The 13416-nt window shown below is 46.2% G+C and overlaps 3 protein-coding genes across 3 annotated transcripts; 1 reads left to right on the forward strand and 2 right to left on the reverse strand.

The window, feature by feature from the left end:
* Nucleotides 1–54: 54 nt before the first annotated feature.
* CDV56_102971 (cytochrome P450) lies at nt 55–1810 on the reverse strand (the record flags this gene model as incomplete). The annotated part of the gene is made up of 4 exons (XM_026756590.1): nt 55–359; nt 422–540; nt 611–1368; nt 1442–1810. 4 exons carry the CDS (start codon nt 1808–1810, stop codon nt 55–57), a joined length of 1551 nt encoding a protein of 516 aa, XP_026618107.1.
* A 3347-nt stretch (nt 1811–5157) lies between these two features.
* Nucleotides 5158–7487, forward strand: CDV56_103535 (glycerol-3-phosphate dehydrogenase GUT2; the record flags this gene model as incomplete). Its single annotated transcript, XM_026757154.1, has 4 exons — nt 5158–5594; nt 5685–5944; nt 6012–7340; nt 7393–7487. The coding sequence occupies 4 exons, from the start codon at nt 5158–5160 to the stop codon at nt 7485–7487; spliced, it is 2121 nt and encodes a 706-aa protein (XP_026618108.1).
* Nucleotides 7488–12399: 4912 nt separating this feature from the next.
* On the reverse strand, nt 12400–12702 carry CDV56_104262 (uncharacterized protein; the record flags this gene model as incomplete). Its single annotated transcript, XM_026757881.1, has 1 exon — nt 12400–12702. One exon carries the CDS (start codon nt 12700–12702, stop codon nt 12400–12402), a length of 303 nt encoding a protein of 100 aa, XP_026618109.1.
* Between the last annotated feature and the right edge of the window lie 714 nt (nt 12703–13416).

Below are 13416 nucleotides of genomic sequence, written 5' to 3' on the forward strand. Positions count from 1 at the left end.
GGCAAAAAAAAGTATAGATCGCAAGTGTTAGATATAACAACGCCACCGGTGCAGTTAAGCCAGAGCTTGTGTAAGGGCTTTCTCATTTTTTGGAACAAAGCGGACCTTGTACTTCTTGGGAATCGCAACCAAACTGGTGGGGTCCGAGTTCCCATTAATGGGATGCCAGTCAACGTCGTCATGTGGTTCGATATAGAAGCTGTTCAGAGTGCGCATGAAGACCAGGTACAATTCACGGTTAGCAAGTAGTGAGCCAGCGCACATGCGATAGCCAATGCCATAGGTCAGCATGGGTGCATCTGGCTGTTCAAACCATCTCTCCGGTCTGAATTCCTCGGGATCATTCCAAACTTCGGGGTCTAAGGGTGTACTTGTCAGCATCAACAGGCAAGGCGCAAAATCAATATTGGTAGGCTCTTACCCATGTTACAAGCCCAAGAATTCAGAAAGAAGACCGTGCCCTTCGGAATGACCTTGCCGTCATAAGTGATGTCTTTGATAGAGGTCCGCGGAAGCGCAAGACGGAGGACGGTATAATATCTGCAAATTGTCAGTCATGTTTTTCAGGCTAGACGAGCAAACTGGGGATTCAGTGGGTGGGACCTCGAACCTCAGGCATTCCCTCACGAGTGCAGCGACATATGCGCACTTCTGGTCATCTTGGGCGTCGCACAAGGGCTCATCCTGGCTGAACATCTCTTGGATCGCTTTTGTCGCCTTCTTTTGGATATCAGGGCGACGAGACAGTAGACAAAGACTCCAAGCCACGAGTGTGGTGATAGTGTCAAGGCCTCCGGAGAGCATAGTCAAGCTGATAGAGATGAGTTCTTCTTTATTCAATTTCGCTTCCTTGTCGAGGATGACGTTGGCTTGAATGCAAGGCTTGTGAATGCCTTTCTCCATCCGGTCATCCAGGTCCCGGTTAAGCGCATTAAGATATCTGTCCCGCCGGTCTCTCATCTCTTTTGCTTTCCTCGAGTTGGTGCTGAAGGGGTTCAGCCGCAAGAGTGGAATGTAGTCCTGCAAATTGCCCGTGGTGCTCCTGAATTTGCTGATCTCCTCCTCCACATGCGTGATCTCATCGAACAGATCTTCCTCTTGTGATGCTACGCGCACTCCCCAATTAAGCGTCAAAGATAAACTCAGACTAAGACGCTGAATCATTGCCATAGGATCCACGGGTGTCTTTCCGCCATTCCCATATTCAAGAAGCTCTGCCACAAACGCCTTTGTCTCCACATCTAAGTGCGACACGTAAGACTCAACTGATGGCCGGTTGAGAGCCGATGCAGCGCCCTTTCTTCTCCTTTTCAGAGACTCACTATAGGGAGAAGTTCCGATTGTCGTTCCAGCGGTGTTCGAAACAATCTGTTCAAGGCGGTTACTTTGGGGTCGAGGAGAGACCAAGTTAGGGAAGGAAGGATATTGATCTTTCACTTACTTTGTGAAAAGTATAGAACTCGGGTCTTGAGCTGAGGGCTTGTGCATTTTGACCAAAAAGGACCTTGGCTGCGGCAGCTGAGTTGACGACTATGATAGGTATATTACCCAGTTGGATTTGGTAGACAGGCCCGTAGGACTTCGACCATATACGGTACTGTTCAGCCGCATTTTTGCGAATTTGTACCAGGTTTCCGATTAAAGGGAGACCACGGGGACCCTTGAATCCTGGTATGCGAGCAGATGCACGAATAAACTCATTTATGATGATATAAACGATCGGTACAACCAGTGCTGTTACGGCCAGAGACTGGAAAGGGTGTCGAAGGACGTTGTGTTGCAATGAGGACACCGCTGCTGCTATCGCCATGATGAACGTAGAGTCCAATAGAAACTCACTTGAGCACGGTTGAAAGTTGATAGAGGAGGATGTCCATCTCACCCCGGATGTTAATATAGGGCAGGCGTCCCTGACTTGTCTCCTGCAACTGAACCGTTTGATCGCTCATCCCACTTCCTCAGAGAGGAACATTTCCGCTCCCTCCAATGTATGTGACGACACTCGACGCACGTCGTTTCTGACCCCACCTTTTTCTAGCCAGAAAGAAGCCGGGGTAGCATGACCGAGTTTCAGGGCCCTGCAGTGCATCATTCGTTGCATGTGTGGGTGGTATGGATGGTGTTGGAACCGAGGGAATTCCGCACCCGGAACCATTCCGCCATATTTCCAATTCTGGTACCTCTCTAGTAGGCAATCGAATCAATCAATAGCCTACCCGTCCCCTATACCTATATATTCCGAGCCTCTGGGAGCTCACAAGTCCACTTCACCGAGTCAACCCCATCTACACGTCTCAAAGGTTGAGAAAGTCATCATGCTCGTTTGAAGGCCGGTGTTTCTCAAATTGAGGGCAGACGTGCATATAAATGCGAAGAACCGCAGGTCCGAAATCAAGCATCCGTAGGGTGCTAGCAAGAGGCAGAGTTACTTGATATTTTTCTGAAGGGAAGGTGACATGCTACTAGATACACTCTACTGAGCCAAGAAGCCGAATACCATGATGGCATTCATCTCAGGAACCACCTGAGATGTTGGTTGTGACTTGTGACAGAGTAGAGAGTACCCTTGAGAGACCTACCTAACTACTTGGAGAGTCGAAGTACTCCGTATGAATGGATGGCTTCTGGGGTCGAATTAATTGGTGGAAAAATGCTAAGGAACCCTTCAAGCCTCACGCACCGATGACCGAGGTCATCAAGATAAGGTTGTTGGTGCTTTCCCGGCCTAGGGACAACTTAGTTAGGATTATTGTAGGTCTAGAGTCTGGACTATCTAGACTCATATCTACGGAGTACTCTGTACGTACTAGGTACGGCACGCTGGCAGCCATCCGACGGCCGACAGAGCCTTCATTCTTCAATCTGCTTTACGCGTCCAGTGATTCCTGTCCCTCTCGGCCTTAACTCGTCAAGCATCTTTCATCTAGTTGAAGCATTAAAAAGGTCAGAGGCTGAAGGGAGGCAAGACTTGCCTTATGTCGGAATTGAGACTCGAACGAGTGGAGCATTACTAATCGTGGATCTTTCTTGTGTCGATGAAGTAAAAGAAGGAACTTCTTGGAGTCGAGTCAGATTAATATTCCATTATCAATATTATTCTTGACAGGTTGATTCGACTTCAGGGGTAGATACTCCGCATGTAGCACTCCTAAGCTTTAACCAACAGGACCATATTGGAGTGAGTTGTCCGGTCGATAATAGATAGATAGATACTGGATTTGAATCATAGAGCCAAGAAATTTGAATACTGGAAGTTGGCATGAACGCCCGTAACCTCCCACGCGCGCTCATTATTCATCAATCCATCGATTTCTTGTCTATTGGGGGCGGGGAGGTGGGGAGGTTCCGTCCGAGAACTAGAAGACAGGAACACTGCTAGTCTGGGACACTTTATGAGTTATCATTGTCCTTTACTAGTTAGGACTTTGAAAACTGGAGCTGGTTATGATATAATAAGTCCCACCACGCTCAGAATTCCAGGTCAAGGTACGGAGTACTCCGTATCCACTCCGAGTACATATGCCGCTGAATCCCAACCTGCTAGTAATCGAAGAGGACGAGCCTCAATAAATGACCTGAAGGCTTTTCTGCCTACCTCCACAGGCTGACCTTACTTTTCACCCCCTTGTCGATCAGAGGAACCATGGATGGGGATTTCAGGAACATGATGGTCTTGTGATTTGATCGAAGTCTCTGAGCTCATCCGTCTCCATCAGGGTTTTTGTACCCAATACTAGTACAACTACCGTACTAAAGTACTAATAATAAGATGATAGACAGGTCCTCAAGTTCTCAACAGTACATAGTTCATGGGTATCTCTGCAATCTGGGTGTATTTATGATCTAGCCTATCTGTTGTTTAGACGTATCATTGCCATTATAGGTATCCCGGCAATTAGCCTAGGAGATTCGTACTCCATATCTATCTAGCCGTAGTCCGCAGTCCGTATATAGTCTCCTAAGGTACATAGTCTAGTCGATCAGCTATCTAGACCACAAAACTTTGCTGGTCACATGCGGGCAATCAGCTCGGGAACGATGTCCGAATTAGTGGGTTAGCTCTACCCACGCCGTCTGCTGCCGAGATTTTGATTGGTGGGACAATAGTGATGTGCGCAGTGACACCGTCATTGTGGTCCACCCCCAATTCTGTCTTTGATCATTCCTCCAGTCCAATCCTTCATTCCCTGTTATGGGCTGTGGCGACGGGCGACTGACCAGTGGGAAACTATGTAGGTAATGTACCATTCATTTTCAGGAAACCTGTGCTCCGTAGGCTTTATGACGCATTCAGAAGAGAGAAAGTTACCCGGAGCAGCTAACATTATTGCTAATGACAGGTTGGCCGGTTTTTATTCCGTGTACCAAGTACCTTACCTTACTATCTACCTGTACCTTACGCATCTATCTACCAGAGGGATGTTCTTCTCCTTCGTGGTACATACCCTAAGTAGGCAAGGTAGTCGTTCCATTTCTTGTAATTCTTTTCTGCATATTATAATTACCTATTTTTATTGATACCGGTTATCTACAACGGCAAGACTCGCCAGGGTTACTACCTTAGTCTTTTCCAAAGTCCAGATACTGGTTACTTACTTTTCGAAGATCTGACCGCCTACGTGACTGGTGTTAGAACAGGTACCTATGGTCACGACGACGACGGAGTATCTATTACCGTTATATATTGTCAAGCCTCAATCTATTACCTATCTTCGTAACTTCCTCCATCATCCTTCCCATACCTGCTCTTTCTCTCCCTTGAATCATCCTCTCCTCCTCTCTTCTCTCTCTCCTGAGTCACAGGCTATAACTGTAAAGGATAGGTATGTATTGCAGTCCTCTCATCCCCTTCTACACCTTCCTCTTTTCTCATATCCACTCTTAAGGGACTGATTTCGTCATCGCATGTTCCCATCCCCCCACTACCAACCCGGTTGGTGTCCCTGTACAGCTGTGCTCTATATATTTTACTTTATGGCCCTGCATACTTATCCCGAGGCCTTTTTTTTTTTTCCCGCTGTGACCTGCTAACTAATCTATCTGGGTAAGCGAATTGGAATATTGATCTCGCGCATTAGACCAAGTCGCGACTACCGCTTATTCGCGACTGCCGATTTGCAAGCCGAAATATAGATCGCATAGATTCATTCACATATCATGGCCGCTCGTCACTCTCGCAAGTTTCTAAGACCTCTGCTCTACACATCTGCTGCGGCAGCAACAGGAGCTGGTGTCCTTTACATATCATACCGCCCCCGCAATATTCCTGGCTCGGAAGCGCCCGCCGTACCACCGCCTGGCTATCATGAAGGGAAGCTTGTCCCTCCCAGCTTCCCTGCGATAAAATCGCGGCTTGAGCAGATTGAAGACCTCAAACGGAGTTCTTCAGGTAATGACGATGAATACGACCTTCTCGTGATTGGTGGCGGCGCTACCGGCTCGGGGATAGCGCTTGACGCCGCAACTCGAGGTCTGAAAGTAGCCGTTGTGGAAAGAGATGACTTCAGCGCCGGCACTAGCAGCAAGAGTACAAAACTTGTACATGGTGGGGTTCGATATCTCGAGAAGGCTGTGTGGGAGTTGGATTATAACCAGTAAGGACCGGCCTCAGTGCATCCACAGAATGACCAGCAGAAGTCCACAACTCGGCTCCCTTAGCCACTAACATCTTGGCTTGATCACAGGTATAAACTTGTGAAGGAGGCATTGAGAGAGCGCAAATACTTTTTGAATACAGCGCCCCATCTCTCCAGTTGGCTTCCTATCATGGTGCCAGTGCAAAAATGGTGGCAAGCGCCTTACTTCTGGGCCGGCACAAAGGCCTATGACTGGTTGGCCGGCTCCGAAGGGATCGAGAGCTCATATTTTCTGCCAAAGAGCAAAGCCATTGATGCGTTCCCCATGTTGAGAAAAGACAACCTCATCGGTGCGATGGTTTACTATGGTATGTGTCCACCCACGATACATCTGATTCTTGCGTTTGACTTGCTACATGCTAATGTCCCGCCTAGATGGAGCGCACAATGATTCTCGGATGAATGTGTCTCTAGCAATGACTGCGGCTTTGTATGGAAGCACAGTCGTCAACCATATGCAGGTTACTGGCTTAACCAAAGATGAATCAGGAAAATTGAACGGGGCCCGCCTGAAGGACTTGATTCCAGGAAAGAATGGTCAAGAGACAGAAGAATTCACCATCAGAGCTAAGGGCATTATCAACGCCACTGGCCCCTTCACCGATTCCATTCGGAAAATGGACGAGCCCGATGTCAAAGAGATTGTAGCTCCCAGTGCTGGCGTTCACGTCATTCTTCCAGGTTACTACAGCCCCTCGAAAATGGGCCTCATTGATCCGTCTACTTCCGATGGGCGCGTCATCTTCTTTCTTCCCTGGCAGGGCAACACTATAGCCGGTACGACAGATGAGCCGACGGAGATCACGGCTCAGCCCGAGCCCTCTGAGAAGGACATCAACTGGATTCTCTCTGAAGTTCGCGGCTACCTGGCCCCGGATATCAATGTTGAACGAAGTGATGTGCTTGCTGCTTGGTCCGGAATCCGCCCGCTGGTTCGTGACCCTAAAGTCAAGAGCTCTGAAGCCTTGGTTCGCAACCATCTAATCTCCGTCTCTCCGTCTGGGTTATTGACTTGCGCTGGCGGCAAATGGACCACGTACCGTCAAATGGCCGAGGAAGCCGTTGATGAGGCTATCAATGTGTTCGGCCTGAAGCCTCGGGCGGTTTCCCAGGTTCCGGACATCAGTGGTGTTGGTGGAAGGGGTTTGGTCTCCGACGGTGCCGTCCTTGATGGTAGCTGTCAGACCCACCAAGTCCGCTTGATTGGAGCCCATGGATACTCCAAGACCCTCTTCATCAACCTCATTCAGCACTTCGGCCTCGAAACTGACGTGGCCAAGCATCTAACTGAATCTTATGGTGACCGCGCGTGGCAGGTTGCAGCTCTGTCTGCTCCGACAGATGCCCGCTTCCCGCTCCGGGGCCGACGTATCTCGGCTTTGTATCCGTTCATTGACGGTGAAGTTCGCTATGCCGTACGCCACGAATATGCTCAAACTGCAGTTGATGTCATTGCGCGCAGAACCCGTTTGGCTTTCCTCAACGCTGAAGCGGCACTTGAAGCTCTTCCCGGAATCATCGACTTGATGGGCGCTGAACTCAACTGGGACGACAAGCGAAAGGAAGTCGAATGGAAGGACTCCGTGTCGTTCCTTTCGTCAATGGGTCTTCCCAAGTCTCTTCTTGGAATGTCTAGATCGGAGGTTGAGTCAGGTCGGGTGAAGGAATTGGACATTGCGGAGCGGAAAGTGTTCTCAAGAACTGGTGAGTGATCAAATGCAAGACATCATTGTTGGCTAGGCTAATTAATGTTCAGAGCCACCAGCAGACATGCTCAGCGGTGATATGGGCAAAGATAGCTCAAAATCGTTTGATCCGTTGATCAGCCCTGACTCCCCGGTCAATAAATAGACATGATAATGATATATATAGAGCGAAATTTTGTAATATATGCCGAAAATGTCCCTTTTTGCTTTGAACGTGCCAATTGATCCTCAGTATTCTCACTCTTCTGCATTGTTGATATAGTCCATTATTTTCCCGGCTTCAGCAGAATTACCAAATGTTTCACTGCCGCAGCTAGCGTGCGACGTGAATGGAATACCAAAGCATACATTCGTCGAGAGCAGCCTACTTCGAGTAGCAATTGCAGCTTTCCTGCCACAAGGCTTCGAAGAGTGTTCAGTTTCACAAAGCACGGCTTGCTTGGCAAGGTACTATGAAGTCCATGGAAAGTTCCTATCGCCATTGTTGTTGGTAACAAGTTGAGGGAAAAGACAGAATGGAAAAGCTTAAAAAAAAGTCCTTTAATGAAAAGATATCTGCATTGGGAAAAATAGAAGGTCGTGCCCGGAATCGAACCAGGATTGCCAGAATCAGAATCTGGAGTGATAACCATTACACTACACAACCTACCTGTGTAAGGAAGCCATATATTTGACTTCATCATCCTATGAATCCATTTCATTGAACTACTGCACTACGTTAGTCATAACCATGTACTACTATGACCCATCTAAAGATTGGTCACTTACTCTTCGTAGTGTAACTACCCTCTTATAATAATAGTAATCCTATCAGAAAGACCAAGGTGACAGTGTCGGGTTTAGATGCTTAAAGGCTATTTACAGACATAACTGTAAATCAGATGATTTTGCAGTGGAAGTGATCCCCTATTATTTGTCCATCCTCACATGCTAGAGGCATGGGGGTAGGATGAGCGGTCAAGATGAGGACAAAAAAAAATAAGAAACTCACTGCAAAATGGTACCAGGTCGCGCCCGGAATCGAACCAGGATTGCCAGAATCAGAATCTGGAGTGATAACCATTACACTACGCAACCAAACGGTGCTTAAAAACTCAAAATTTAAGTTTTCATAAAATATTCTAACCAACATCAAGGCAGGACCCGACAAGTGCTTTGGGTAAAACAGAGGCCATGTAATGTACCTACAGTATCATGCCAGGTTGTCATAATCCACACTAGAATTACATTTAGAGCTCTGCACTATATGAATCTGCCACAGGGGAGGGTTTTACTTTTTTTTCTTTTTTTTTTTTAAAAAAAAAAAAAAAGAAACTCTAGTCTGTGCATGGGAAGTAAAAACTCCCTAGCTGTGCATGCCATCCATGAAGAGTAACCAGGGGCTTAGGGGCCTCAGGGCTCTAGAGGGAAATAGGAGCAACAGTACTCAGAACTGTTGAAATGGCAGACATTTATGCCTATATCTAAAAAAAATGTAACTGCTTAACAAGCATTAATGTGGAATTTTTCTGGCTAGTCATTGTGCATTAGGGTGTGACCTCTATACAGAGTACTCTACACTTCTTGTACCTAGTTCTATTCTAGATGGAAATTACGGCTCGACCAACTTAGTACTTATTTAAATGAGGCACATGGTGCCTGTGTGCCTTAATCTATGTCTATCTGCATCTAGAATAAATAGTAGTGTTTGAAATGATGCCTCTTGCAGGTCGGAAATGCGGATCTTCCTTTGCCTCTGCTCAGTGTACTAGGTACCTAGTACTGTACAGAGTAGAGTTCCCTTGCTGGCCAGCAATGAGATCTGCAAAAGTACCTTCACATAATTGATGTCTTGAGTGGTTTCGGTGGGGATTCTTTAAGGTATTTAATTAGTGCTGAGTACTGACTGCCTGATTACCCAGGTACCAGCTCAGATCCAACTTTCGTGCATACCTTAATTAACCCAGAAGTTAAAATTGCATTCTATAGTAATTAAAAAAATTTTCTCACCTCATTGGTTGCGTAGTGTAATGGTTATCACTCCAGATTCTGATTCTGGCAATCCTGGTTCGATTCCGGGCGCGACCTTTTCCTCATGTCATCCTGACAGATGTGTATCTGTCATATTTTTTTTCCCTTTTATCTCTTCTCCTCATACCTCATGAGAATTGACATTGCCTGACATTTGTCAAGATATCATAGGGGCAGGGCCTCACCCTTCAATAATGTACATCAAGGTAGTACTGAAGTAAATTCCTCCTCCACAGTAGCTTGACTCAATTGTCTGAACGGAGTATTTCACCGGTACTCAATTTATACTGTGGGGATTGGTACTATTGCTGGTTTGCCTGACACTATGATTGGCAGCAGTGCAAGGAATCTATCCAGTGCACTACTATATGGGCCTGGTCGCGAGATGCCTGGCATCTTGCGGTAATGTTGGTCTTTTGGCCTTGTGGTTTTCCAGCTAGCCTCCTCACAGCAGCTTGGTTTTTGAATGAGGTTTGCCATGAATTACCAGATCCAGCAGACAGTGACTGCTGAGTCTGCTGGTGACTTATCTACACACTCATTCCTATGTCCTACCTATGGTGCTGGGCTTCTCAGTGATACTAACTTTTTGCCTAATCTTATTCATGGCTGATCTACTCCGTAGTAGGTACATGTGAGCTGACACCAATTCCTGAGTACAGAAAGGAAGGCAGTACCTCAGTACTAATTGGGTTACTACGCAGGGTTTAGCATCCAGAAAACACCAATAAGGATTTGCGGACGGAGTCAGAGACTCGTCGCCTGCCTGGCCGACCCGTGAAGAAACAGCCATTGCGGAGAATCACTTTCCATGTAGAGTAGTGATTCTATATTGGTTATTGGTTATCGCATGACAACGAGGATCTAATATACTGATTTAGTTCCACTTTGTATTTACTATTATCTTAGCTCTGCATATGGACAGATAACTACATTCCAAGAGTGAGAAATCAAATAGTTGGGGATTTTGGGTATGTAATCCTCACTTCGCACTTAGTTCATATATAAACTATTACTCCGTATGTAGTTTATACTAAGTACATACTAGGGACTGAGGAGACATAAATTATCTGAATACATTTCCCCGTCCGTTTTTACGTCCAAAGTGTTATTACTACTAAATTATTTGATGTAGAAAGTTCGTACTTTCCGAAATGGAAAGTGATTTCCCATATAGGCGTGGCCGAACCAACCCCAGGAAGGGTGGGTTAGCTAGGCAGGCAACGAGTAATAGCTCATTATAAGGCTGGCACAACATAATGGTGCTGTATTACACAGTCAATGGCAACCATGCTAGAGATATGATCAGATAAGCTAGTTTCATGAGAAGTCCACCTCCAATTAGAGCGCCAAAGGTGACTGAAGATGAAGACATGGGATACAGAACACATTACTAGAAACCCAGGTAATGAAGAATATTGTGAACTCCATGAAGTAATACATCATGAACAGAGCCATCTGCCAACCTGACTATGTCAATGAGTACTGGAGAACTCTCCTCGCAATACTTTGAAAAATTTACCTATAGGAAGATGACGACCGAGACACAGTTAATAAAATAGGTATAGGTTCTGTATTGCGCTTTCTCCGGGGCCTGTAGTAAGTCAAAAGTTGAATTGAACCTGTAAATATGGCTATATAGTGAATTCTGAAGTTGGGTATGTTATAAATAGCCTGGTTGTGTAGTGTAATGGTTATCACTCCAGATTCTGATTCTGGCAATCCTGGTTCGATTCCGGGCACGACCTTTTACTTTTTAGGTTTCTTGGCTACATCGCCGTTATTTTCATATATTGAATACCTCACATGGAGTCAACATCCACTGGTTGCGTAGTGTAATGGTTATCACTCCAGATTCTGATTCTGGCAATCCTGGTTCGATTCCGGGCGCGACCTGGTACCATTTTGCAGTGAGTTTCTTATTTTTTTTCCTTTACATTGCCTTCTCCATGCCATATATATAATCATCAAGCCACATAGATAAGTGGGCGACTCGTCTATGGTAGTGAATGCACAGTGGATTAAATTATAGCTACCTACATAGTCAAGTTACTTCTTTACATCTCCCGATGTAGTATAGACCAATTATATATTTCGTCATTGAAATATTGTCCATTCAGCGAATGACATTCATCTATCATCAACAGTAGCTCTGACCAAATCATCTATAACCACTAAATTCCCTGCTTAAGCTGATTATGCAGGATGTATAATCTAATCGAAATAATTTAGTCATGGTAAATATGAATAATGGCATGGTCTATCCAGATAGCTGTTTTTATTGCCAGTGCGAATTGATCGCCTGGTGCTTATATGACTAGTAGTCCAGGCCCAAGCCCAACAAATCATTTTGGCGAACGGGTTGACCCAGTATGAGCAGTGTTGATCCATGTTCAAGACTGGCTACGGAACAGAAAAGAAATTATTATACTTTTGATCGTTTGCAGATACATTATTTGAGAAAGAATGGCGCTCTAGACTCGAAAACCTCGCAGCCCTGCTGCATCAAGTCAAATCCGAATGTGTGTAGAGGGGTTTGGGTTCAGGCGAAGTGTGGTGCCGAGTTTGAACCAAAGATCATGAAAGTCGATCAAGGTCGTCCCGCCAAAGAAAAAAGAAGAAAATCAGGTCTGCACATACGGGAATGGCTGACCTCTTCTCGGGCACATGCAGAAGACATGAGCGAGTTCCCAAGGCTGGTTCAACCCCGGCAACATCGTCCAACGGAAGGTATTTCGTTCAGCCCTTCCAGCTCTTGCTTGGCAGGTACAGCTGCCATCTAAGCATGGTTAAACAGTCATTCTGGACCCGCGGATTACAGCTCCAATGTCACAGCCAGCTGCCCACAGGAACATTGATTTTGATGGTCAGATTCCACTCTCGAGCCTCCAAGAGTCGTCGACGGTCAGGCTTGACATGCAACTGAAGCGTACGGACCACTTAGTCAAGTCGATTGCCCCAAAGGACGCAAAAAAGAAAAAAAAAAGACATTGTGGTCCTCGCACATATCGCTGAAAATCCAGGTGCCATTTGCGCAACAGCAAGTGTCATGTCTTACTTCCATCACGGCTTGCGCTGTTTCCACTGTAATTGTTCCAGAACCGTTCCACTGCCAACTGGGCAATCCGTTGATTTCGATATCGTTCACGGAAATAGTTGAACAATGCAAATTCGTCCCCATTCAGCACGTAGCTATCCGGCGCGTTCTCTATTCTCCGCCACAGATTCTGGATGGCAGTCTCGAGTATCCTGGTCGTTTCTCCATCAACAGCACCATTATCGCAGTTACGGGCACGCTCCAGTGCTTGGCGGAAGTTGGAACGATCTGCAGGAGTTCCAGAATTGGCCATTTGTCACTGCTTGAGAGTGATGTTCCTCGACACCTCGAGAGATATCTAGGGCCGTTTGCGTGTCGGCGTCTCAAAGAAAATAGACTCGCAGGCAAGTAGCTGGGTCTTCAATCCAGAGGATCGACAGAGAGGGAAGAAACAGAGTGGATGAGAAAGGGACAGAAAGAAGGAAATAAGGAAAAGAGAAAGAGAGAAAAGCACCAGAGAGCAACGAGAGTTTAATTGCAGGGATTTAAAATATATCGATCGAAATCCCTGCCAAAATGCGTAGTCGAGGAAGCCCCCTCCAAATATTTTTAAATTAATGCAGCCTAGGTGGAGAAGGGAGAGCAATCGTGGATCGAATCTCCTACGAGGATTGAGAGAAGTTGGGAACGACTACATATTTCCAGCCCTCGGAAGATCTGCCTTTCCTTTTGTCTTTTCTTTCATTCCTACGTCCTTCCCAGTTTCGCACTTTCGCACGCGAGCCATTCGCGACGTGTGTATTCGACATCTAACAAATCAGTTCATACAACAGCTGATTGCGACGATCCTGCAATAGACTCAGGAGATATGACAAAGGAAGCCTAGACAGAGCCTGGAGATCTTTTAGCACGCTGATTTAACTCCCATGAGCAATTTGTTCTGTTCAATAATTCAATTATAATGACCATGTGGCAGGTGGAGTCTTGGTACGGGCATACCCGCTGTAGGCTGTAGTCTGTACTCTAG

The sequence above is a fragment of the Aspergillus thermomutatus genome (genome assembly GCF_002237265.1).
Source record: "Aspergillus thermomutatus strain HMR AF 39 chromosome Unknown NODE_12, whole genome shotgun sequence".
NCBI classification, from domain to species: domain Eukaryota; kingdom Fungi; phylum Ascomycota; class Eurotiomycetes; order Eurotiales; family Aspergillaceae; genus Aspergillus; species Aspergillus thermomutatus.